Raw genomic sequence first — 27,973 nt, forward strand, 5'->3', positions numbered from 1 at the left:
GGGGACAGCAAGGAGTCATCATGCCAGGTAGTCCTGAGGCATGGTCCTAGGGCTCAGGTCCTCCGAGAGAAAGAAAGAAAGAGAGAATTAGAGAGAGCATATATAAATTCACATAGGACACCGGATAAGACAAGAGAAATACTCCAGATGTAACAGACTGACCCTAGCCCCCCGACACATAAACTACTGCAGCATAAATACTGGAGGCTGAGACAGGAAGGATCAGAAGACACTGTGGCACCATCCGATGATACCCCCGGACAGGGCCAAACAGGCAGGATATAACCCCACCCACTTTGCCAAAGCACAGCCCCCACACCACTAGAGGGATGTCTACAACCACCAACTTACTGTCCTAAGACAAGGCCGAGTATAGCCCACAAAGATCTCCGCCATGGCACAACCCAAGGGGGGGGGGCGCCAACCCAGACAGGAAGACCACGTCAGTGACTCAACCCACTCAAGTGACGCACCCCTCCCATGGACGGCATGGAAGAACACCAGTAAGCCAGTGACTCAGCCCCTGTAATAGGGTTAGAGGCAGAGAATCCCAGTGGAAAGAGGGGAACCAGCAAGGCAGAGACAGCAAGGGCGGTTCGTTGCTCCAGCCTTTCCGTTCACCTTCACACTCCTGGGCCAGACTATACTTAATCATAGGACCTACTGAAGAGATAAGTCTTCAGTAAAGACTTAAAGGTTGAGACTGAGTCTGTGTCTCTCACATGGGTAGGCAGACCATTCCATAAAAATGGAGCTCTATAGGAGAAAGCCCTACCTCCAGCCGTTTGCTTAGAAATTCTAGGGACAATTAGGAGGCCTGCGTCTTGTGACCGTAGCGTACGTGTAGGTATGTACGGCAGGACCAAATCGGAAAGATAGGTAGGAGCAAGCCCATGTAATGCTTTGTAGGTTAGCAGTAAAACCTTGAAATCAGCCCTTGCCTTAACAGGAAGCCAGTGTAGGGAGGCTAGCACTGGAGTAATATGATCAAATATTTTGGTTCTAGTCAGGATTCTAGCAGCCGTATTTAGCACTAACTGAAGTTTGTTTAGTGCTTTATCCGGGTAGCCGGAAAGTAGAGCATTGCAGTAGTCCAGCCTAGAAGTAACAAAAGCATGGATTAATTTTTCTGCGTCATTTTTGGACAGAAAGTTTCTGATTTTTGCAATGTTACGTAGATGGAAAAAAGCTGTCCTTGAAACAGTCTTGATATGTTCTTCAAAAGAGAGATCAGGGTCCAGAGTAACGCCGAGGTCCTTCACAGTTTTATTTGAGATGACTGTACAACCATCCAGATTAATTGTCAGATTCAACAGAAGATCTCTTTGTTTCTTGGGACCTAGAACAAGCATCTCTGTTTTGTCCGAGTTTAAAAGTAGAAAGTTTGCAGCCATCCACTTCCTTATGTCTGAAACACAGGCTTCTAGCGAGGGCAATTTTGGGGCTTCAGCATGTTTCATTGAAATGTACAGCTGTGTGTCGTCCGCATAGCAGTGAAATTTAACATTATGTTTTCGAATGACATCCCCAAGAGGTAAAATATATAGTGAAAACAATAGTGGTCCTAAAATGGAACCATGAGGAACACCGAAATTTACAATTGATTTGTCAGAGGACAAACCATTCACAGAGACAAACTGATATCTTTCCGACAGATAAGATCTAAACCAGGCCAGAACTTGTCCATGTAGACCAATTTGGGTTTCCAATCTCTCCAAAAGAATGTGGTGATCGATGGTATCAAAGCGGCACTAAGATCTAGGAGCACGAGGACAGATGCAGAGCCTCGGTCTGACGTCATTAGAAGGTAATTTACCACCTTCACAAGTGCAGTCTCAGTGCTATGATGGGGTCTAAAACCAGACTGAAGCATTTCGTATACATTGTTTGTCTTCAGGAAGGCAGTGAGTTGCTGTGCAACAGCTTTTTCTAAAATTTTTGAGAGGAATGGAAGATTCGATATAGGCCAATAGTTTTTTATAATTTCTGGGTCAAGATTCGGCTTTTTCAAGAGAGGCTTTATTACTGCCACTTTTAGTGAGCTTGGTACACATCCGGTGGATAGAGAGCCGTTTATTATGTTCAACATAGGAGGGCCAAGCACAGGAAGCAGCTCTTTCAGTAGTTTAGTTGGAATAGGGTCCAGTATGCTGCTTGAGGGTTTGGAGGCCATGATTATTTTCATCATTGTGTCAAGAGATATAGTACTAAAACACTTTAGTATCTCCCTTGATCCTAGGTCCTGGCAGAGTTGTGCAGACTCAGGACAATGGAGCTTTGGAGGAATACCCAGATTTAAAGAGGAGTCCGTAATTTGCTTTCTAATGATCATGATCTTTTCCTCAAAGAAGTTCATAAATTTATTACTGCTGAAGTGAAAGCCATCCTGTTCTTATTTTCCTCAATTAAGTTGGAAAAATAGGATGATCGAGCAGCAGTGAGGGCTCTTCGATACTGCACGGTACTGTCTTTCCAAGCTAGTCGGAAGACTTCCAGTTTGGTGTGGCGCCATTTCCGTTCCAATTTTCTGGAAGCTTGCTTCAGAGCTCGTGTATTTTCTGTATACCAGGGAGCTAGTTTCTTATGACAGATGTTTTTAATTTTTAGGGGTGCAACTGCATCTAGGGTATTGCGCAAGGTTAAATTGAGTTCCTCGGTTAGGTGGTTAACTGATTTTTGTCCTCTGACGTCCTTGGGTAGGCAGAGGGAGTCTGGAAGGGCATCAAGGAATCTTTGGGTTGTCTGAGAATTTATAGCACGACTTTTAATGCTCCTTGGTTGGGGTCTGAGCAGATTATTTGTTGCAATTGCAAACAAAATAAAATGGTGGTTCGATAATCCAGGATTATGAGGAAAAACATTAAGATCCACAACATTTATTCCATGGGACAAAACTAGGTCCAGAGTATGACTGTGGCAGTGAGTAGGTCCAGAGACATGTTGGACAAAACCCACTGAGTCGATGATGGCTCCGAAAGCCTTTTGGAGTGGGTCTGTGGACTTTTCCATGTGAATGTTAAAGTCACCAAAAATTTGAATATTATCTGCTATGACTACAAGATCTGATAGGAATTCAGGGAACTCAGTGAGGAACACTGCATATGGCCCAGGAGGCCTGTAAACAGTAGCTATATAAAGTGAGTGAGTAGGCTGCATAGATTTCATGACTAGAAGCTCAAAAGACGAAAACGTCATTGTTTTTTTTTTTGTAAATTGAAATTTGCTATAGTAAATGTTAGCAACACCTCCGCCTTTGCCGGAAGCACGGGGGGTATGGTCACTAGTGTAACCAGGGGGTGAGGCCTCATTTAACACAGTAAATTCATCAGGCTTAAGCCATGTTTCAGTCAGGCCAATCACATCAAGATTATGATCAGTGATTAGTTCATTGACTATAACTGCCTTGGAAGTGAGGGATCTAACATTAAGTAACCCAATTTTGAGATGTGAAGCATCACAATCTCTTTCAATAATGGCAGGAATGGAGGAGGTCTTTATACTAGTGAGATTACTAAAGCGAACACCGCCATTTTTAATTTTGCCCAACCTAGATCGAGGCACAGACACGGTCTCAATGGGGAAAGCTGAGCTGACTACGCTGACTGTGCTAGTGGCAGACTCCACTAAGCTGGCAGGCTGGCTAACAGCCTGCTGCCTGGCCTGCACCCTATTTCATTGTGGAGCTAGAGGAGTTAGAGCCCTGTCTCCTCAACAGTCCGTCACTCCTCAACAGGCCAGGCTTGGTCCTGTTTGTGGGTGAGTCCCAGAAAGAGGGCCAATTATCTACAAATTCTATCTTTTGGGAGGGGCAGAACACAGTTTTCAACCAGTGATTGAGTTGTGAGACTGCTGTAGAGCTCATCCTATCCCAACTCCCTCCATTGCCGCTTCCTGATGTCTTTAGTACTGACATGCTCAACCACCTTGTGCAGCTCCAGGTTTCAGTCTAGGATGACCGACCGACCGTAAGCTCCCGGGTAATGTCATGCACCCTGGCTCCACGGAATCAGAAAGTCTTTGCCCTCACAACCACCACATTCCGGACAATGGAACACCCGACGATGGCTACCGAGGAAGAAGGGGGTCATGGATTCCCAGGTTGCACGGAGTTAGAGACCCTGGTTTCCTGAGGTAGCCTAGGCTATGTGAGAGGTTGTAGATCTACAGTCAGTATCCAGATTTCAGTTAGGTTAAGTGGAATAGTAGCCTATCTGAACTCCGACATTGTCCTTTTTGTTTCAGTGGATCGACGTTAACTTCTTCTGCCCAAGTTCCCAAAAGCATTTGGCGAGTGTCATGTATTTGGCGCTCACAGTTACAGTATGCCCTGAAGTTTAGGCTTACGCACTAATTGAGAAAAACCTCAATGTAGCCTATACATATAAAGGGGAAAACACAAAACCTTAGATCGGTGACTAGGGGCAACTTCACGTTAGTCTACTCCATTGGACATTTATTGATATGATTGGAGTTGCTACTCACTTGAGGCCTTTCTGTAAGGCCTGGAAGATACTGTCCACCTGCTCAGGTTGCTGTCCCCAAAAACTGACGCCCATCCGACTGGGAAGGGATGGAACATAGGAGATTTCCCTGACAGGGCCTTGGATCTGAGAGAGTTCCGCACAGAGGAGACCCTGTATGGAGGCGAGGATGAAGAAGGCAAGAATTTACACACAGTGATGGTTGTGTGCCACATGCACCCTATTCCCCATATGGGGCACTACTTTTAACCAGGGCCTATATTCCCTATATAGTGTACTACTTTTGACCAGAGCCCTATGGGCCCTGGTTTAAAGTAGTGCATCATATAGCGAATAGGGTGCCATTTGGGACGCACACAATGTCTTCTAATTACTGAAGTATTTATGATATGTCCATGTACTGTATGTTATAGCTTAGTTTACACATCCTGGTTGACAAAAATCAACATATATACCGTTAAGTTAGACATGCAGAGGGTTGGGAATGAGACTGGTGGACACTTTAACGATCCCTAAAGTGCCCACCAGTCACAAGATTCTGTCTAAATGACATAATCTGCTGTATTTTTCTCTCACTCTTCTTCATTGGTCTCTGTTGTCATATCACCATGAAAGCTTTATAATGAGAATGTTTGAGGGCCACCATCAGACGCTGTTTGTCCGAGGACAATTAACATACTGGGGCCATCAATACAAAAATGTATGCACTCGCTACTGTATGTCACTTTGGATAAAAGCATCTGGCATATATTCAATTTTTTATTTTGTTACCTTATGTTTGGTCCCATATTCATGACATTAAAGTGAAACTAACTTGTCTTTATTAAGTAATCAGTTCACTGAAATAAGAGCTAGTTATGTCACACAAAGGTAAACTTAGAATGAAGTGTAGCCTGTGTTGTGTTAACATAAGGGCCATGTCCCATGTGCTGTGTTTGTATAATTGTTCAGTAAATCTAACACTGTAAGATTGTTCACTTAAACCTAAAGGCACAGTGGGCCATAACCTACAGTGTCACAAGAAAATCTCCCCTCTCCAACTTGCAGCTGTGTCTTACCCTAGTGATATGATACACACAGTGCATAGCAAACTAAGGGCTTTGGGTTGGAATCAATCTTTATTAAGACTGCATTTTTTTCTGCTGGCTCACCTCTTGAGTTCTTCTTGTCTCACTATTCTGTATTGATAACGTAAGTAAGTCTAGCATAAGTCAAGCATTGGGGTAATGTCCTAGATAGACAGATATAAATACTTAATTAAGCAAGTCAGTCACACAGACACCATATTTATATCTGTATCTTTCTATCTAGAATATGAGATGGTTGATTGGCAGGCAAGACTGAGATAGTGGGAGGGGATTGACTGTCTCTTATACTGGATAGTGATTGACTATCTCTAACACTGCTCAAGTGTAGTGATTGGCAGTCTTGCAGAGTAACATTTATTCCTGAGGCAATCCACTTTGTCAGCGGAGACATCCATACACAGTAATGGAGAGTGAGTGTGTGGGGATTGATAGGGTGGTTATGTATTTTAGCCTGCAGGGAACAAGCTCCTGTTGAGCTGGTCTGGATTATCATGGTTCCATAGCCTTCTGAAATTTCAGTTGATTGGACCATGGTGTGTGACCATGTTATATGTGACCAATGACCATATTATATGATAGTTGTTTATCACCCTAGTGGTCAGCTAAGGACGTCACTCACCGGCGGCGTCCTCTCACGGTGCTGAAGCCCGTGAAGGAGCGGCTCCACTGGACCGCGTGGTCCGCCTGACACTCGAACCGCAGCTTCAACGACATCCCCCGCTGCCTGCCACACACACACACACATTGATTTAGAAACATAGTCTACAGTGAACAGATTGTGGACCTTATTCTAAAAAAATTGTAATCAGGTTTTTCTAGGATTCCAGATTTTCTAAGATCCCTATTGCACTGTGAGAAAGAATGTTAAAATGTATTTATTTAGTTGAATAGTTTTGTTTCCAACAGTAAACATTGTTACATTGATAATGAAATCAAATGCCCAACCTCAGAATATTGACACTAACTTGATTATTGACACTAACCTGATTAAATAAAAATGGTTTTGGCCTGAAAACCTGGTTACTTGTTATGGCAGAGGACTTTTCTCCAATCCAGATAAACAGGATAGGGAGCATGTTTTCTACCATAACATAAAAACAGTATCACCGCTTTCCCCCCCATCCATCCCCCCTTCACGCACGCTCTTGTGAAGCCACAAAGACACAGAGGTCATCATCAAAGCGTTCCTCCCTTCTCACCCCTCACTCTAAACTAGGGACGCAGTGACGTTCTGTGTGGTGAAGAATGGCTTCCGTTTTGTCCTTTTCTTTATTATATGTCTCAGTTTTTTGTCATCCACTTCATTTGTATATTCTTGCAGTGTCAGATGGCTTCTTACTCTCTCTCCCAGCCCACCAACGTCCTCTCTGTCTCTGTGTTAGTTAGTCTCAGAGGGCCACTGCTGTTAACAGTGAAGCCGATCTAGGTGAGGGCCATGGAGAGATACTGAGATTGAGAACCAAGACCCTCACATCCTCCCTCAGGTTGTAACTCATAGAAATTTGCATAGAGCTAAGCAATAGTTTGGACAGGCAAACCATTTTGGCTGCTCCTCACTAATAAAAGCAACTTAATGCAACCAGACATATAGTATGCCAACTCTTTGAACAACAGGACACAACTTCTAAAATATATTGTAATTGTCCTTGAAGACAGCGTATTCTCCAACAGCCCTAGAGAGGAATTCAATTTGAAGAGGTAAACATCTAAACATTCTGTGTTCCCTGTGTTTGATGTGGGTAAGAGCATCTACATCTAAAACTAAAAAGTATGCACTTGAGAGGCCATTAGTACAACGCTTTATGAAAACTGCTGAGTGACGATTAAAGAGTCTTTCTAAATGTATCTACTCAATGATGCAATGCAATGTTATCCAGTTTACGGATAGTCCTTTCTGCTTTGCTTGATAATGCTTTATGAATAAAGTGAGTCGAGGCAAAGAGGGAAATCAGAATATTATACTACTTTATGTCTTTGTCATAGGTGTTTGCATGTTTAATCTAACAATCATTTATATTTGCTAATTGACTGGTCATGTGCCGTCCACAGGAAGTGAACGCAGTCCGGAGGCATAGTGGATCCTTAGGAGAATCTGAATTGCATACTCTCGGCTCTCTCCTCGCCTCCTTTTCAAAACCCATTGGAGGCCAGAGGGGAGGACCTCAAATCAAAATCATACACATCAAACACTAGAAGAAATTGAGGATTCCATAGATCAAAATGATTTCTGGGCTTGAACAAGCGCTACCTCATTACCATGCTAAGGACTCTGGGACTTATCACCTCCCTCTGTAACTGGATCCTGGACTTCCTGACTGGCCGCCCCAAGGTGGTAAGGGTAGGTAACAACATGTCTGCCATGCTGATCCTCAACACTGGGGCCCCTCAAGGGTGTGTACTTAGTCCCCTCCTGTACTCCCTGTTCACCCACGACTGCGTGGCCAAACATGATTCCAACGCCATCATTAGGTTTGCTGACGACACAACAGTGGTAGGCCTGATCACCGACAACGAAGAGACAGCCTATAGGGAGGAGGTCAGAGAACTGGCAGTGTGGTGCCAGGACAACAACCTCTCCTTCAATGTGAGCAAGACAAAGGAGCTGATCGTGGACTACAAGAAAAGGCGGGCTGAACAGGCCCCAATTAACATTAATGGAGCTGTAGTTGAGCGGATCGAGAGTTTCAAGTTCCTTGGTGTCGACATCACCAACAATCTATTATGGTCCAAACACACCAAGACAGCTGTGAAGAGGGCACGACAAAACCTTTTCCACCTCAGGAGACTGAAAAGATTTGGAATGGGTCCCCAGATTCTCAAAAAGTTCTACAGCTGCATCATCAAGAGCATCCTGACCAGTTGCATCACCGCCTGGTATGGCAACTGCTCGGCATCTGGCCGTAAGGCGGTACAGAGCGCAGTGTGTACGGCCCAGTACATCACTGGGGCCAAGCTTCCTGCCATCCAGGACCAACAGTTGAAGACGGAAGTTTACATACACCTTAGCCAAATACATTTAAACTCAGTTTTTCACAATTTCTGATATTTAATCCTAGTAAAAAGTCCTGTCTTAGGTCAGTCAGGATCACCACTTTATTTTAAGAATGTAAAATGTCAGAATAATAGTAGAGAGAATGATTTATTTCAGCATTTATTTCTTTCAACACATTCCCAGTGGGTCAGAAGTTTACATACACTAAATTAGTATTTGGTAGCATTGCCATTAAATTGTTTAACTTGGGTCAAACGTTTCGGGTAGCCTTCCACAAGCTTCCCACAATAAGTTGGGTGAATTTTGGCCCATTCCTCCTTACAGAGCTGGTGTAACTGAGTCAAGTTTGTAGGCCTCCTTGCTCGCAGAAGCTTTTTCAGTTCTGCCCACAAATTTTCTATGGGATTGAGGCCTTTGTGATGGCCACTCCAATACCTTAACTTTGTTGTCCTTAAGCCATTTGGCCACAATTTTGGAAGTATGCTCGGGGTCACTGTCCATTTGGAAGACAGATTTGCGACCAAGCTTTAACTTCCTGACTGATGTCTTGAGATGATGCTTCAATATATCCACATACATTTCCTGCCTCATGATGCCATCTATTTTGTGAAGTGCACCAGTCCCTTTTGCAGCAAAGCACCCCCACAACATGATACTGCCAACCCTGTGCTTCACGGTTGGGATGGTGTTCTTCGGCTTGCAAGCATCCCCCTTTTTCTGGCAAACAAAACGATGGTCATTATGGCCAAACAGTTCTATTTTTGTTTCATCAGACCAGATGACATTTCTCCAAAAAGTACGATCTTTGTCCCCATGTGCAGTTGCAAACCGTAGTCTGGCTTTTTTATGGCGGTTTTGGAGCAGCGGCTTCTTCCTTGCTGAGCGGCCCTTCAGGTTATGTCGATATAAGACTCGTTTAACTGTGGACATAGATACTTTTTTTTTTACCTGTTTCCTCCAGCATCTTCACAAGGTCCTTTGCTGTTGTTCTGGGATTGATTTGCACTTTTCGCACCAAAGTACGTTCATCTCTAGGAGACAGAACGCGTCTCCTTCCTGAGCGGTATGACGGCTGTGTGGTCCCATGGTGTTTATACTTGCGTACTATTGTTTGTACAGATGAACGTGGTACCTTCAGGGTTTTGGAAATTGCTCCCAAGGATGAACCAAACTTGTGGAGGTCTACAATTTTTTTTCTGAGGTCTTGGCTGATTTCTTTTGATGTTGTCACGCCCTGACCTGAGAGAACCATTTTTCTCTGTTTAGTTAGGTCAGGGTGTGATATGGGGTGGGCATTCTATGTATTTTATTTCTATGTTTTGGCCGGGTATGGTTTCCAATCAGAGGCAGCTGTCTATCGTTGTCTCTGATTGGGAGCCATACTTAGGCAGCCTTTTCCCACCTGGGGTTTTGTGGGTAGTTATTTTCTGTTTTGTTATTCTGTGACCTGACGGAACTGTTTGGCTGTTTTTGGTTTGTTTCTTTGTTATAGTGTTTTCATTTCGACAGCCGTAACAGAACTACTCACCAGAACTACTCACCACCAACAGCTCAACCACAAGTGGTAGGCCGCACAAGCTCACAGAATGGGGAAAATCGTCTGGCCTCGTTTGCAACACTCACTATCGAGTTCCAAACTGCCTTTGGAAGCAATGTCAGCACAAGAACTGTTCATCTGGAGCTTCATGAAATAGGTTTCCATGGCCGAACAGCCGCACACAAGCCTAAGATCACCATGCACAATGCCAAGCATTGGCCGGAGTGGTGTAAAGCTCGCCGTTACTGGACTCTGGAGCAGTGGCAACGTGTTCTCTGGAGGGATGAATAACGCTTCACCATTTGGCAGTCCGTCGGATGAATCTGGGTTTGCGCACATCTGTGTGTGCGTATGTGTGTGCAGAGTGCAAGTGTGCAGAGCACAGAGGGAATACATTCTAATTGACTATCCTGATGATTCTGTGAGTTGAGTGCACACAAACCTGGAAAAGATGTCTGACTCTGTTATGCGTTGCTTGGATACATTGCTTGGCTTTGCATAGGGAGAGAGAGGCAGTGGGACTATGTCTGGCTATTCACTAGCCAGCAGGTAGGACATTGTAGAAACAGATGATTGTCTTCAATATTTTATATGAAGAAAGGTTTATGTGCATTTTGACTTCATATTCACGTCTTTACAATGCATCATTCTCCATGATCACCATATTGTTTAAAAACCACTGTTGTTGTCCCAAAGAATGTGCCAATGACAAGTGGAGTGAGGAGACTGGCTGAAGAGTCAATATTTCAGGAAAAGAAACAATTGTTTTTAATAATTCCCTTGAGAAAACAAAGAGGGTCACATGCACTCACACATGATTAAAATACAATTTCCACAGTGTCAACAAAAACAAAGGCTGGGGTTTTTGGTTCAAACTGAGCACAAACTCTCTTCCCTTTGGTATTTGAGGAGAACCACTTGAAAGCCCGAGAGGGGACAGTGCAGACAGAGACAGAACCACAAGTAGTTCAATGAAGGCTTCTTTCAAGTTAATATTTTTTCTGTTTTTTTTTGTTTTAATGGATCCCGTAGCTACTGATGCCCAGCATCCTGTTTGTGTGGAATGCCATATGGGTTGTAGTAGAACTGAGTCCCAAATTGCACCCTATATGTGCAGTAGATTTGACCTGGAGCCCTAGGCTCCCGAGTGGCGCAGCGGTCTAAGGTACTGCATCTCAGTGCTAGAGGCGTCACTACAGACACCCTGGTTTGATTCCAGGCTGTATCACAACCGGCTGTGATTGGGAGTCATAGGGCGGCGCACAATTGGCCCAGCGTCGTCCGGGTTTGGCCGGTGTAGGCCGTCATTGTAAATAAGAATTTGTTCTTAACTGACTTGCCTAGATAAATAAAGGTATAATAATTAAAAGTAGTGCACGACTTACTGAATAGGCCATTTTGGACGCTGCCTTGATTTGAGGGTTGTCGTCTGCTATGGGAGGCCATGGGAATGCCTGCTACAGCACAACAAGCTTCCCACCATGACACCCCATGACAAGGCTCCTGGGATCATGGCTCATGTACGGTGGCCCTGTCGGGACATTTCACAACTGGGCCTTATTTGCTTTACACTGTAATGGATCCAACAGAGGACACAATGGACAGTACATACTGTACAGTACGTGTTTTTTTAGCTTGCTCACTGTCCGAATCTTTCTCTTTGTTTCTTTCTTTTTTCTTTCTCTCTCTCTTTTGCTCTATCTCTCAATATCTCTCCTCTCTCTTTCTCCACACACCTCTGTCAGAGATGTTGGCTCTAGTTTTAAATGCAAAACACTCACAGGCCTGCATCTCACCTTCCATCCTTCATTTATGACTCAATCACCTGTTTCATTACCTCCCCTATATCTGTCTGTTCCCCAGCTCTGTTCCCCGGCTTCAGCATATTTTTTGTTTGCCGTTTTGTTACCCGGTTCTGACGCTGTTCCTGTCCTGTTCCATGTCTGTGCAAAATTAAATGTTCACATTCCGTACCTGCTTCTCTCCTTCAGCATCAGTCCTTACAGAATGGTGAAGCCATCAAATGAAGCATCGGGGAGTGCTGGCTTTTCAGTTGGTGGTGACGTCGGGTCCAGGGGCCGCCGCTGATGGAACCGGGGGCGCCTCAGCTGGCTTGTTGGGCTTCCACATCCTAGCTGGCTCGAGAGGTTTCCTTTGCCCGGTTGGCTCGGCAGGCGCCCATCCCACGTCAGGCCTCAGCAGGATTGTCAGGTTTTAGGTCTCAAACGGCTTGCCAGGCGTCTAGGCCTCAGCCGGCTCATCAGGCTCCCACGTCCAAGTGGGATCATCAGGCCGTCATGCCTCAACCGGATCGTCAGGCTCCTATGCTGAAGCCGGTTTGCCAGGCTCCTACGCCTCTGCCGGTTCATCGTGCTTCTATGCCCCAGCCGGCTGGTCCAGCACCCATGCCTTGGCCGGCACGTCAGGCTCGTCCAGGTGGGACGCCAGGTGGTGCCCCTAGAGGGGGTGGTACTGTCACGCCTGCTCCCGCTCTCCCTCCCTGGCACTCGAGGGCGCCAGGCTGCCCAGCACTACGCACTCCTGCCACCATCATTACGCACACCTGCTTCCCTCGTCACACGCATCAGTGATCCATTACACTCACCTGGACTCAATCACCTGTGTCATTACCGCCCCTATATTTGTCTGTTCCCCAGCTCTGTTCCCCGGCTTTAGCATAATTGTCGGTTCAAACGCGGTTCCTGTCCTGTTCCATGACTGTGCAAAATTAAATGTTCACTCTCAGTACTTGCTTCTCTACTCCAGCGTTGGTCCTTACACCCAAATGGGACAGTTTTTTCTCTACATTTAAAGACTCAATCATGGACACTCTTACTGACACTTATGGCTGCTTCACATGATGTATTGTTGTCTCTAACTTTTTGCCCTTCGTGCTGTTGTCTGTGCCGAACAATGTTTGTACCATGTTTGTGCTGCTACCATGTTGTGCTGCTGCCATGTTTTGTTGCTGCCATGCTGTGTTGTTGTCTTAGGTCTCTCTTTATGTAGTGTTGTGGTGTCTCTCTTGTCTGGATGTATGTTATGTCCTACATTTTATTTTTAATCCCAGCCCCTGTCCCCGCAGGAGGCCTTTTGCATCTTGGTAGGCCGTCATTGTAAATAAGAACGTGTTCTTAATTTACTTGCCTAGTTAAATCAAGGTAAATCATACATATATATATATAATTCTGACTGGCTGCCAATGCCTCCATACAATACTAATTTAAACTGTCATCTGGAAAGTGAACCCTGATATCTGACTGCAGCGGATGTGTTGTTGCATCGAATTTTCCTGTGTGTGCCATGGCATAGTTCCACAAATACCTCCCTGTAGCAGATGTCATTGCTCTCCAAAGCAAAATAAAGTGACACAACCTTAATAATGGACATAGATGACATCAGCTTCTCCCATTCTGTCTCTGTCAATCTCATCCCATATCTTTATGGGGTATGGACAGCCTAACTCTATCAATGTGCAGTTCATCATTGTAACTCAGTAGGCCTACTGTAAAAAGGGAGAATGTTTCTAAAGTCTCTCTTTGCTCTTCAGAGTTACACATTTTTCCTCTTATCAATGGACATCACCATGAAACTTTAACTTCTCTGTCTCAAGATACTTAAAACTTTAATGCAGAGCAAGCCTATAGGTTGTCTTTGGCAAAGACATGATGACAATGACCAAGCTTCTATATTGTACCAATTACTGTAATGTGAAGTACACCACTGACCCATTTCAGAACCTGGTTTGAGTTTAGCTTATAATCAAGTGGGGAATTCAATGCGATGCATGTGGGTGCGTCCCAAATGGCACCCTATCCCCTATATAGTGCACTACTTTTTACCAGAGCACTATGGGCTCTATGAGTAGTCTGTGCATCTGCTATCTCAGAGAAACAAGCTAGGAGGCTCCCTCCCTGTGTGTTGAGGAGGGCACGTGGGGATACAAAGGCCAAATGTCAGTCTGGGCTCTGCAGCCAGCCAATCAATACCAGATGGGAGTTCAACAAGGGAAATACTTGGCGAACTTTAGCTAACATTAGCTAACACACTCCAGTTGTTTTGTGTTAGGCGTGATCATTTTATACCAAGTGTACTAATCAATATAACTTCACATGCCCTTCTTATATGAGCTATTATCTAATAGGTAATTCATTTATTATTAATAGCTATCTTTTTCTCAGTAAATCAATACAGTTCTGTACAGTAGGGACTACTCCATGTCATAAAGAGGAATATAAAGATGATTTACAAAGAAAAATATTTTACTATTTATTACCTAATTGAACAACCATTTGGTGTTGTTTCTTTCCGGATGGTTAATTTCTTTACATAAGATATCTGATTTGTTTGGGATTGAAATTAAAATAGCCATTTTGGAATATGGCTAGCTGCCAAAGAGTTTATTATATGTCAAACAGAGATATCTTAAATTCAGTTAGGTGCATTTTATGCAGAAAACTAAATAATTAGGAGATTGTTCAGTTACATGGTGTGGTATCTGACACTTTGGTATATATACACTACCGGTCGAAAGTTTGGGGTCACTTAGAAATGTCCTTGTTAAAATAACATCAAATTGATCAGAAATACATACAGACATTGTTAATATTGTAAATGACTATTGCAGCTGGAAACGGCTGATTTTTTATGGAATATCTACATAGGCATACAGAGGTCCATTATGAGCAACCATCACTCCTGTGTTCAAATGGCACATTGTGTTAGCTAATCCAAGTTTATCATTTTAAAAGGCTAATTGATCATTTGAAAACCCTTTTGCAATTATGTTAGCACAGCTGAAAACTGTTGTTTTAATTAAAGAAGCAATAAAACTGGCCTTCTTTAGACTAGTTGAGTATCTGAAGCATCAGAATTTGTGGGTTCGATTACAGGCTCAAAATAGCCAGAAACAAAAAACGTTCTTCTGAAACTCATCAGTCTACTCTTGTTCTGAAAAATTAAAGCTATTCCATGCGAGAAATTGCCAAGAAACTGAATATCTCGTACAACGCTGTCTACTACGCCCTTCACAGAACAGCGCAAACTGGCTCTAACCAGAATAGCAAGAGGATTGGGAGGCCCCGGTGCACAACTGAGAAAGAGCACAAGTACATTAGAGTGTCTAGTTTGAGAAACAGGCGCCTCACGTCCTCAACTGGAAGCTTCATTAAATAGTACCCGCAAAACACCAGTCTCAACGTCAACAGCGAAGAGGCGACTCCGGGATGCTGGCCTTCTAGGCAGAGTTCCTCTGTCCAGTGTCTGTGTTCTTTTGTCCATCTTAATCTTTTATTTTTATTGACCAGTCTGAGATATGGCTTTTTCTTTGCCACACATTATGCATTACACGTCACCCACTCTACTAGAAGACACTACTGCAGTTCATCACATATCACTGGGTCTACTAGAAGACACTACTGCAGTTCATCACATATCACTGAGTCTACTAGAAGCCCCTACTGCAGTTCATTACATATCACTGGGTCTACTAGAAGCCCCTACTACAGTTCATTACATATCACTGGGTCTACTAGAAGACACTACTGCAGTTCATCACATATCACTGGGTCTACTAGAAGACACTACAGCAGTTCATCACATATCACTGGGTCTACTAGAAGACTACTGCAGTTCATCACATATCACTGGGTCTACTAGAAGACACTACAGCAGTTCATCACATATCACTGGGTCTACTAGAAGACACTACAGCAGTTCATCACATATCACTGGGTCTACTAGAAGAAACTACTGCAGTTCATTACATATCACTTAGTCTACTAGAAGACACTACTGCAGTTCATTACATTATGCATTTGGGTCCCAAGATTTTTATATGGCCTATCATATCGAGTGGTTCCAATGACGAATTTGACGCGAGCCACCCGTCCCTGGTGACTTTCTACAGCAAAGATGGCTGACAAAAGCAAATGTAAGTCATTATAATGTCATAACGAGTCAAGCAAAAAAAATTACAATTGAGAGGAATATGTTAGTTAAACGATTGTGCATATTTTTTTGTCATAAAGTTAATTTACGAAAATTGCTATTTAGCAAGTTAGCTGGCTAGCTAACATTAGCCAGCTAGCTAGCTGGTGTTATGACAAGAGTATGACATTGTAATTAATGTTGTTTAATGTTTTAGGGACTCCTGAGAAAACCAGCAAACCAGGCTGTTGTCTTGGGAAACAGTGGATTATAGAATCTAGCTAGCTAAAGCATTTACTGCAAATTGAATGTACAATTAAGTAAGCTGGCCTTGCCGTGCAATGCAGCTGAAGTAACATAGCTAGCTAATTATTTACTTGCTTATTGTGTAGTGGAGGATAAAATGACTGTATGCCTATGGATGTATAGCTAGCTACAGTATGTAGCCAATCTGTTTATGGACCCTAAAACGTTAGGTTCTGAACTAATATTCATACCAATCGATGAACCTCAGCTATCATAATTGTTGTATCAACTTCAACTCTGAATGGCATCCTATGGATTAAGTTGATATAATAACTTTATTGTGCCAAGGATGCAAGTCCTATATACATGTACTGTAGCAATTACCACAAATTATTACCCCACATTGTAGCCTGTACATTGATCATGTACTCTTCCTTGGCAAATAAAGGTACGGTTCAGGTATGAATCTCTGTGAGACATTCTTTTTCAGTCATATCCAATACCAGGTGTATCAAACTCCATTCCTTGAATGATGCTGTGTCTGCATGTATGTATTACAATAATACACTTCAACAGTGTTTACCACTCCTGTTCCTGGGACATCAATGATCACACATTGTAACTATGCAATAGACTAGAAACATGATTGAAGTACAGGCTGATTTGTAACTCATCTATATAGAAATACACCTATGCATATCTAACTCCCTTCATTTGCATTGATCTGAGGACACAGGATAGGTGTAATATTTCAATGAGGTACTTAATTTCAACCAGTGGAGAATGTGAAACGCTTTATTGAAAGTTCATTATCCAGGTGTTATAAATACATAATATAATACATGCATTATAAATATTATAATTGTAATATTATATCATAAATACAAGTTCAATCTGTACTTCAATGCACATATGGTGTGCATTATAAAAAAAGAGGAAGAAAGAGGAGATGGGGAGAGAGGTGGAAAAGACAGAAAAGGACGAGGTAAAAACAAAGGAGCAGGGAAGACGCATATGATTAATGAATTACAGTGCTACCCTAATATTCTCTCAGTTCATCACAATTGCATAGTGTCTCTGAGGCAAAAACAAAAATGTGCACCCCTTTGAGTCCCCAGGACCAGGACTGAGAACCGCTGCTCTTCATTGGGACCTCTTAATCTGCAGACAGGCTTTCACAGCTCTCTGTATCTGAGGACAGAAAACCCCACAAGAAATAGACTACACAAAAGTACCTGTCTATCCAGAATAGCATACTCTCTCACTGGGCCTGCTATCCTTTCACCCGCCTCCAAAAAATACAAATGTTTGCCATCATCAAGAGTGGTTATCAGCTGACATCTTAAGGGTTTTTTGATTAGTAATTAAGACAGGTTCCATGTACAACAAGACAGGCAGAGAGGAAGTGACAAAAAGAACACAGTACAATTTAATTACCTCTGGTTATGGACACTATTGCCAGCGATAAAGCTTCCACGGCCTGTTCCTCGGACAGTGAACATACATCTGGCAATATCTACATTTTCGACCCCTTGATCAGCTCGCACTCTGAAAGTAAAGAAATAGCTTATTTTTTGTAGATATGAAAACAATAACTGAGATATGACCGTTCAATCTAAAGCAGCAGATGTCATTTTCAGGATACGTCAATACAGCACAGAAGCTTAACACCAGACTGGTATTGTGGTTGTTCATTAGGTGATGGGAAATATGCAATACGCATACAAAATAATATACAGTGGGAGCAGGTACAGAGTATTTTTGCTGAGCAATGCAACAAAGAGGGACCATTCTGGCAATGATACCTGCACCATCTACACGCTGCAAAGACTCCCTAACTCTTTGCCATTGTCACAGAAATTGTCGTGTTGAAGGGAGGACCAATACGCAGCAGGAATGTGGATGCTCATATTTTAATTAGATAAAAAGCAGCATACACAAAAAAACAAGAAAGAACAACGAATGACAGTTTCGCAGGCTATAACTAACAGTGCAAAATACAACTGCCCACAAAACACAAAGACAAACACACCCTATTATATAGGACTCCCAATCAAAGGCAACTCAACACACCTGCCTTCAATCGGGAGTCCAACCCCAATTAACTATACATAGAAAAACAAACCTAGAACCTATACCAACAACTAACACCCCACTACACCACACACAAAACCCCAAAAAACAAAACAAATATACCTCTGCCACGTCCTGACCAAAATATAATACAAATAATACCTAAATATTGGTCAGGACGTGACAGCCATTGTACACGATGGCCCATTGCTTGGAGACTTCCTTTGACCATTCTAAAGCCCGCATGGGTCAACCTTGCCTTAATGGCCCAGACTTTCTGGTCTAACTCTTCATCTGACATATCAGAATAGCATTCCCTGACAGACATATTGTATTCTTTCATCCTTCTGTAAAAAAAGCTAACCGTTACACTGTCATGAAATATGATTATATATCGACTATGAAACAAATAGGACATGGCCTGCTTATGAGTTGCCATGAAAGAAAGTTAGATGAATTCAACTGAAAATGGCGAGAACAAAGTTCGTAGCTAAATGTTTTTGGTTAGCTTGAGAATAATAATTGCATTATTTATCATTCTACGGTATGTATGTATAATATAGTAGAATGTTATGAACCAACACTGAATCGTAGGAGCTAACTACAAGGTCCTAAAGCGCCTTATGGCCAGAGGACAAGCAGTTGCCATACCAGGCGGTGATGCAACCTGTCATGATGCTCTCGATGGTGTAGCTGTAGAACTTTTGACGATCTGGGAACCCATGCCATATCTTTTCAGTCTCCTGAGGGGAAAAGGTTTTGTCGTGCCCTATTCACAACTATCTTGGTTTGTTTGGACCATGATAGATTGTTGGTGACGTGGACACCAAGGAACTTGAAACTCTCGACCCGCTTCACTGCAGCCCCGCTGATGTTAATGACAATCTCCTTTGTCTTGATCACGTTGAGGGAAAGGTTGTTGTCTTGGCACCACATGGCCAGGTCTCTGACCTCCTCCCTATAGGCTGTCTCTTCGTTGTCGGTGATCAGACTGTTATGTCATCAGCAAACTTAATGATGGTGTTGGAGCCGTGCCTGGCCGTGCAGTCATGAGTGAACAGGGAGCACCGGAGGGGACTGAGCACGCACCTCTGAGGGGCCACTGTGTTGAGGATCAGCATGACGGATGTGTTGTTACCTACCCTTACCACCTGGGGTCGGCCAGTCAGGAAGTCCAGGATCCAGTTGCAGAAGGAGGTGTTTAGTCCCAGGATCCTTAGCTTATTGATGAGCATTGAGGGCGCTGTGGTGTTGAACGCTGAGCTGTAGTCAGTGAATAGCATTCGCACATAGGTGTTCCTTTTTCCAAGGTGGGAACGGGCAGCGTGGAGTGCAATAGAGATTGCATCATGTGTGGATCTGTTGGGGCGGTATGCAAATTGGAGTGGGTCTAGGGTTTCTGGGATAATGGTGTTGATGTGAGCCATGACCAGACTTTCAAAGCACTTCATGGCTACAGACGTGAGTGCTACGGGTCGGTAGTCATTTAGGCAGGTTACCTTAGTGTTCTTGGGGACAGGCACTATGGTGGTCTGCTTAAAACATGTTGGTATTACAGACTTGGACAAGGAGAGGTTGAAAATGTCAGTGAAGACATTTGCCAGTTGGTCAGCGCATGCTCGCAGTGCATGTCCTGGTAATCTATCTGGCACTGCGGCCTTGTGAATGTTGACCTGTTTAAAGGTCTTACTCACATCGGCTGCGGAGAGGGTGATCACACAGTCGTCCGGAACAGCTGGTGCTCTCATGCATGTTTCAGTGTTATTTGCCTCGAAGCAAGGATAGAAGTAGTTTAGTTTGTCTGGTAGGCTCATATCACTGGGCAGCTCTTGACTGTGCTTCCCTTTGTTGTCTGTAATCCTTTGCAAGCCCTGCCACATACAACGATCATCAGAGCCGGTGTAGCACGATTCGATCTTAGTCCTGCATTGATGCTTTGCCTGTTTGATGGTTTGTCGGAGGGCATAGCAGGATTTTTTATTAGCTTCTGGGTTAGAGTCCCGCTCCTTGAAAGCGGCAGCTCAAGCCTTTAGCTCAGTGCGGGTGTTGCCTGGAATCCATGGCTTCTGGTTGGGGTATGTATGTACGGTCACTGTGTAGACAAAGTCATCGATGCACTTATTGATGAAGCCAATGACTGATGTGGTGTACTCCTCAATGCAATCGGAGGAATCCCGGAACATATTCCAGTCTGTGCTAACAAAACAGTCCTGTACAACAGCATCTGCTTCATCTGACCAGTTTTTTATTGATCTAGTGACTGGTGCTTCCTGCTTTAATTTTTGCTTGTTAGCAGGAATCAGGAGGATAGAATTATGGTCAGATTTGCCAAATGGACGGAGAGGGAGAGCTTTGTATGCGTCTCTGTGTGTGGAGTAAATGTGGTCCAGAGTTTTTTTTCCCTCTGGTTGCACTTTTAACATGCTGATAGAAATTTGGTAAAACAGATTAAAGTTTCCCTGCATTGAAGTCCCCGGCTACTAGGACCACCGCCTCTGGGTGAGCGTTTCCTTGTTTGCTTATGGTGGAATACAGCTCATTCAATGCTGTCTTAGTGCCAGCCTCAGTCTGTAAACAGCTACGAAAAATACAGATGAAAACTCTCTAGGTAGATAGTGTGGTCTTCAGCTTATCATGAGATACTCTACCTCAAGCGAGCAATAGCTCGAGACTTCCTTCGATATCGTGCACCACCTGTTATTTACAAAAATACATAGTCCGCTGCCCCTTGTCTTACCAGACGCCGCTGTTCTATCCTGCCGGTACAGCGTATAACTAGCCAGCTGTATGTTGATAGTATCGTCGTTCAGCCACGACTCCGTGAAGCATAAGAAATTATCGTTTTTAATGTCCCATTGGAAGTTTAATCTTCCGCGTAGGTCATCGATTTTTTTCTCCAAAGATTGCATGTTTGCTAGCAGAATGGAAGGAAGTGGTGGTTTATTCGATCGTCTACGAATTCTCAGAAGGCAGCCTGCCTTCTGGCCCCTTTTTCTCCGCTTCCTCTTCACGCAAATGACAGGGACCTGGGCCTGTTCCCGAGAAAGCAATATATCAATTGAGTCTGGGCCATCAGATCTTTTAAAAGAAAAAAAGGAATCTGCCAGTCCATGGTGAGTAATCGCAGACCTGATGTCCAGAAGTTCTTTTAAGAGACGGTAGCAGCAACATTATGTACAAAATAAGTTACAACAACGCAAATAAACGAAGAAAAAACCCACAATCGGTTGGGGACAAATAAAACGTCAGCCTTCTTCTCCGGCGCCATTATACAAAAAAACGTTGACGCTCCAGAAAGCAATACTGGGTGATTTGAAAAGTTATAGTCAATCGATCAATAGTATTATAATACTTTTAGCAAAAATGCTTATCTTAAATTTGCAATCTGTAGAAACTATGAGAATAGAAAGATTCAGAACTTTTGTGAAGCATCACAGCACAGTTGAAAAATATATGGCAAATAGAAATCCAATATGGATGGTGTTAAAACCTGTTGGGGATAGGGGGCAGTATTTGCACGGCCGGATAAAAAACGTACCCGATTTAATCTGGTTACTACTCCTGCCCAGTAACTAGAATATGCATATAATTGTTTGATTTGGATAGAAAACACCCTAAAGTTTCTAAAACTGTTTGAATGGTGTCTGTGAGTATAACAGAACTCATATGGCAGGCCAAAACCTGAGAAGATTCCATACAGGAACTGCCCTGTCTGACAATTTGTTGTCCTTCTGTTGCATCTCTATCGACATTACAGCATCTGTGCTGTAACGTGACACTTTCTAAGGCTTCCATTGGCTCTCTAAAGCTGCCAGAAAGTGGAATGGGGTGTCTGCTGTCTCTGGGCAAAGCACAGCAGGAGAGCTTGTAAGTGGTCAGCCTGGGGACAGTGAGACTGGAGATGCGCATGCACGAGACTTCTCCATTTTTTTCCTGTGGCGCGTTATTCAAATACCTTAGAAATGCTATTACTTCAATTTCTCAAACATATGACTATTTTACAGCATTTTAAAGACAAGACTGTCGTTAATCTAACCACACTGTCCGATTTCAAAAAGGTTTTACAACGAAAGCAAAACATTAGATTATGTCAGCAGAGTACCCAGCCAGAAATAATCAGACACCCATTTTTCAAGCTAGCATATAATGTCACAAAAACCCAGAAGACAGCTAAATGCAGCACTAACCTTTGATGATCTTCATCAGATGACAACCCTAGGACATTATGTTATACAATACATACATGTTTTGTTCAATCAAGTTCATATTTATATCAAAAAACAGCTTTTTACATTAGCATGTGACGTTCAGAACTAGCATACCCCCCGCAAACTTCCGGCGAATTTACTAACAATTTACTAAATTACTCACGATAAACGTTCACAAAAAGCATAACAATTATTTTAAGAATTATAGATACAGAACTCCTCTATGCACTCGATATGTCCGATTTTAAAATAGCTTTTTGGTGAAAGCACATTTTGCAATATCCTCAGTAGATAGCCCGGCATCACAGGGCTAGCTATTTAGACACCCAGCAAGTTTAGCCTTCATCAAACTCCGATTTACTATTAGAAAAGTTTGATTACCTTTGTTGTTCTTCATCAGAATGCACTCCCAGGACTTCTACTTCAATAACAAATGTTGGTTTGGTCCCAAATAATCCATAGTTATGGCGTTTTGTTTGTGCGTTCAAGACACTATCCGAATGGTAAATAAGGGTCACGCGCAAGGCGCATTTCGTGACAAAAGATTTCTAAATATTTCATTACCGTACTTCGAACCATGTCAACCCCTGTTTAAAATCAATTTTTATGCCATTTTTCTCGTAAAAAAGCGATAATATTCCGACCGGGAATCTGCAATTAGGTAAACAGACGAAAGAAAATAAAGCATGGGGTCGACTCGGGCACGCGCCTAAGCCCTTTGTCCTCTGATCGGCCACTTGTCAAAGGCGATAATGTGTTTCAGCCAGAGGCTGCCTCGATATCGTTCAGCTTTTTCCCGGGCTCTGAGAGCCTATGGGAGCCGTAGGAAGTGTCACGTTACAGCAAAGATCCTCAGTCTTCAATTAACAGAGGCAAGAAGAACAACACCTTGTCAGACAGGCCACTTCCTGTATGGAATCTTCTCAGGTTTTGGCCTGCCATATGAGTTCTGTTATACTCACAGACACCATTCAAACAGTTTTAGAAACTTTAGGGTGTTTTCTATCCAAAGCCAATAATTATATGCATATTCTATTTACTGGGCAGGAGTAGTAACCAGATTAAATCGGGTACGTTTTTTATCCGGCCGTGTAAATACTGCCCCCTAGCCCTAACAGGTTATTAAGAGATAGATGGGAGGGGTTGAATGGAGCTAAAGGGTGGGACTAATAACATCAAGATAACTAATGTAAAATATACTGTGTCTGTAAATGGATTTAGGTTCAGAACTTTTGTGAAATAGCACAGTTAAAAATATATGGCAAATAGAAATCAAACTGGATGGACATCAGAAATAGAGGAAGGCCAGGACTAAAAGCAAACAAAATAATACTATTCTAAAATATATTGTGTCTGTAAAATCTATATAGTATGTATAAGCTGGAAGTAGAAGTCCAAGTGTTATTGTTTATTACTTAAGTCCAATTAGGGGAGGGGTGGTAGAGATTGCAGGAAATAATAAAGAAAAATATATTTTAAAAAGATAGGTATATAAAGTCAGAAAAAAAAGAAATGTCCTCTCACTGTCAACTGCGTTTATTTTCAACAAACTTAATGTGTAAATATTTGTATGAAGGTAACAAGATTCAACAACTGAACAAGTTCCACAGACTAACAGAAATGGAATAATGTGTCCCTGAACAAAGGGGTCAAAATCAAAAGTAACATTCAGTATCTGGTGTGGCCACCAGCTGCATCCTTTCTGGCGCAGGCGTTCCACTAGCGACCCACCTCGAACACATCCGGTGAAATTGCAGAGCGCCAAATTCAAAATACAGAAATAGTCATAATAAACATTAATAAAAAATACAAGTGTTATACATCGGCTTAAAGATTAACTTCTTGTTAATCCAGCCGCTTTGTCAAATTTCAAAAAGGCTTTACGGCGAAAGCATACCATGTGATTATCTGAGGATAACATCCCTCTTGCAAAAGCATACAAACATTTTACAACCAAGTAGAGGAGTCATGAAAGTCAGAAATAGCGCTAAAATTTATGACTTACCTTTGAAGATCTTCATATGGTTGCAGTCACAAGAGTCCCAGCTACACAATAAATGTTTATTTTGTTCGATCAAGTCCCTCTTTATATCCCAAAAACTCAGTTTGTTGGTGCGTTTTTTTCAGTAATCCACTGGCTCAAAGACGGTCAAAACATGCAGACGAATACATCCTAATAGTACCGGTAAAGTTTGCCGAAACATGTCAAACGATGTTTATAATTAATCCTGGATGGATTTTCCTCAGGTTTTTGCCCGCCATATCAGTTCTGTTATACTCACAGACATTATTTTAACAGTTTTGGAAACTTTAGAGTGTGTTCTATCCACATCTACCAATTATATGCATATCCTTGCTTCTGAGCCTGAGTAACAGGCAGTTTACTTTGGGCACACTTCTCATCCAGATGTTGAAATGTTGCCCCCAAGCCAAAATAAGTTTTAAGAACTGCAGTGCATCTCCTCCTCATGGGCTGCACCAGATTTGCCAGTTCTTGCTGTGAGACGTTACCCCACTCTTCCACCAGGCACCTGCAAGTTCCCGGACATTTCTGGGGGGAATTGCCCTAGCCCTCACCCTCCAATCCAACAGGTCCCAGACGTGCTCAATGGGATTGAGGTCCGGAATCTTCGCTGGCCATGGCAGAACACTGACATTCCGGTCTTGCAGGAAATCACGCACAGAACAAGGCAGAATGGCTTGTGGCTTTGTCATGCTGGAGGGTCAGGTCAGGAGGAGCCTGCAGGAAGGGTACCACATGAGGGAGGAGGATGTCTTCCCTTTAACTCACAGCGTTGAGATTGCCTGCAATGACAACAAGCTCAGTCCGATGATGTTGTGACACACCGCCCCAGACCATGACGGACCCTCCCCCTCCAAATCGATCCCGCTCCAGAGTACAGACCTCGGTGTAATGCTCATTCCTTCAACAATAAACCTGAATCCAACCATCACCCCCGGTGAGACAAAACCGCGACTCATCAGTGAAGAACACTTTTCGCCAGTCCTGTCTGGTCCCGCAACGATGGGTTTGTGCCCATAGGCGACGTTGTTGCCGGTGATGTCTGGTGAGGACCTGTCTTACAACAGGCCTACAAGCCCTCAGTCCAGCCTATTGCGGACAGTCTGAGCACTGATGGAGGGATTGTGCGTTTCTGGTGTAACTCGGGCAGTTGTTGTTGCCATCCTGCACCTGTCCCGCAGGTGTGATGTTCAGATGTACCAATCCTGTGCAGGTGTTGGTACACGTGGTTTGCCACTGCGAGGAAGATCAGCTGTCCGTCCTGTCTCCCTGTAGTGCTGTCTTAGGCGTCTCACAGTGCGGACATTGCAATTTATTGCCCTGGCCACATCTGCAGTACTCATGCCCCCTTGCAGCATGCCTAAGGCACGTTCACGCAGATGAGCAGGGACCCTGGGCATCTTTCTTTTGGTGTTTTTCAGAGTCAGTAGAAAGGCCTCTTTTAGTGTCCTAAGTTTTCATAACTGTGACCTTAATTGCCTACTGTCTGTAAGCTGTTAGTGTCTTAATGACCATTCCACAGCTGCATGTTCATTACTTGTTTATGGTTCATTGAACAAGCATGGGAAACAGTGTTTAAACCCTTTACAATGAAGATCTGTGAAGTTATTTGGATTTTTTACGAATTATCTTTGAAAGACAGGGTCTTGAAAAACGGACGTTTCATTTTTTGCTGAATTTATTTGTGGGTATGTGTATGTACATATGTATAAATATATATATTTACCATAAAAATATATGGGGGATTGGAAATTATTCCATATGTGTTATTTCATAGTTTTGATGTCTTCACTATTATTCTACAATGTAGAAAATAGTAAAAATAAAGATAAACTCTTGAATGAGTAGGTGTTCTAAAACTTTTGACCGGTAGTGTATATATTTCAAATGCTGTTAATATTAAGAAAAACATTTTTCGAAAAGTTGGGTTGTCCCGACTTTCAGGAATCCCTGAGTATCATCACAGAGATAGGCTCACACTATGAGAGAACATTTTTGGCACTGTGAGTACTGTACACAAAAGGAAAATTCACAACAATCTCATGTTAATAGCTTTTCTGTGTAACGTAATAGATCCTGACAGGGGTATGATGGAGTGGACGAGGGGGGAGGAGATGGGGAGTTATGATGACAGTACACTACTAAGTGGGATTGTACCAATGGAAACATGTCAAAGGCATAGTTCAGCCATTTTTTGTAATTTAGTCATATTTTAGTCCCTGTCACCCAACGCTTTAAGCCTGCATGGGATCTGTCTGACTCTTCCTTGGATGCTGCTTTCGATTAGCGCATGTCAAAGCTCTTCGTTAGGCATCCAAATGCATGTTTTACTTAAAAAAATACGTAATCTGCTTTTCAACCTCTGGGAGAAACCCCAAGCTAAGAGCACCCTCGTGTACAATAAACATAGCCACAAGTTCTATACAACCTCCCTGCAATGTCACTGCAACATTATACAGTATTTAACTCTAAGCTAGAGGTTCCCCCACCTGTGGGAAGCACAGCTTGAAAGACCTCTGTCCCCTCCCGTTTCCCAATCAGATCGATTTTCCATAAGCATGAGCAAGAGTTTAAAAAATAAACACAGAGGCTGCAGACTTGTGAGAAGGCCTGAGGCTTACTTGTTTTAAAATATGTAAAATCCTGCTCCAGACCCACTGACTCACTGAGTAGGAGTGAGGACAAGCCTCATTGTTTATGTTTGATCTGGCAAGCAACAGCATAAGGGGTTCATGAGAAACTATGGCCAAGATGACACTGTAAACAACTTTATCAACTGTATAGGCACTCAGCAAATGCATACATGCATTTGTGCTAAAAGTATCCTTTTCATCCCCTGAAAACACAATTGCATGTATGTCATCTTGATGAGCAATTGCCTTGGAATGTAAACGCGGACACTGAATGAACACAGCCCAAGCAAAGAGGCAGGAAGTACAGTAGTAGTGGTACTGACATCAAATGTTTGACCTTACCACACTCCTATCCCAGGGTGACTGTGTATCCGACTGCCTCTTGAAGTGCCTTTGTGCTGCTCCTCTCCAGCGCTGTTGGAGTGTGTGTGTGTGTGTGTGTGTGTGTGTGTGTGTGTGTGTGTGTGTGTGTGTGTGTGTGTGTGTGTGTGTGTGTGTGTGTGTGTGTGTGTGTGTGTGTGTGTGTGTGTGTGTGTACATGTGACAGTAGGCTGGGCAGCTGCCTGCTAACTCCTGATAGCGGAGAGATGGCTCAGCTGAGAGGCTCCAGGAGGTAGAAGTGACACTTAATTCCAAGAAGTTGCTTAGAAGAGAGGCTAGACACATCAAATACTACTCACACTCAGCAAACTCTCTCTCACTCTCTCTGCTCCCACTCTCTCCTCTGTAACTCCTCTCTCTCTCCTGCTCCGTTTCATTCCCCC

The 27,973-nt window shown here is 43.1% G+C and overlaps 1 protein-coding gene across 1 annotated transcript; it reads right to left on the bottom strand.

The window, feature by feature from the left end:
- Window positions 1–24: 24 nt before the first annotated feature.
- Window positions 25–27,635, bottom strand: LOC115149898 (RIPOR family member 3-like). The gene is made up of 4 exons (XM_029692693.1): window positions 27,552–27,635; window positions 6,189–6,293; window positions 4,483–4,634; window positions 25–60 (listed from the first exon to the last, which is right to left on the bottom strand). Exons 2-4 carry the CDS (start codon window positions 6,281–6,283, stop codon window positions 47–49), a joined length of 261 nt encoding a protein of 86 aa, XP_029548553.1. The 5' UTR covers window positions 6,284–6,293; window positions 27,552–27,635; the 3' UTR covers window positions 25–46.
- Between the last annotated feature and the right edge of the window lie 338 nt (window positions 27,636–27,973).

This window comes from Salmo trutta, chromosome 16 (genome assembly GCF_901001165.1).
Source record: "Salmo trutta chromosome 16, fSalTru1.1, whole genome shotgun sequence".
NCBI lineage: Eukaryota > Metazoa > Chordata > Actinopteri > Salmoniformes > Salmonidae > Salmo > Salmo trutta.

Coding starts and splice junctions, on each gene's coding strand:
- LOC115149898 (XM_029692693.1), bottom strand. CDS start 6,283: ATGTCGTTGAAGCTGCGGTTCGAGTGTCAGGCGGACCACGCGGTCCAG. Junction 4,635..6,188: donor ACCGTGAGAGGACGCCGCCG/GTGAGTGACGTC, acceptor GCCTCCATACAG/GGTCTCCTCTGTGCGGAACT.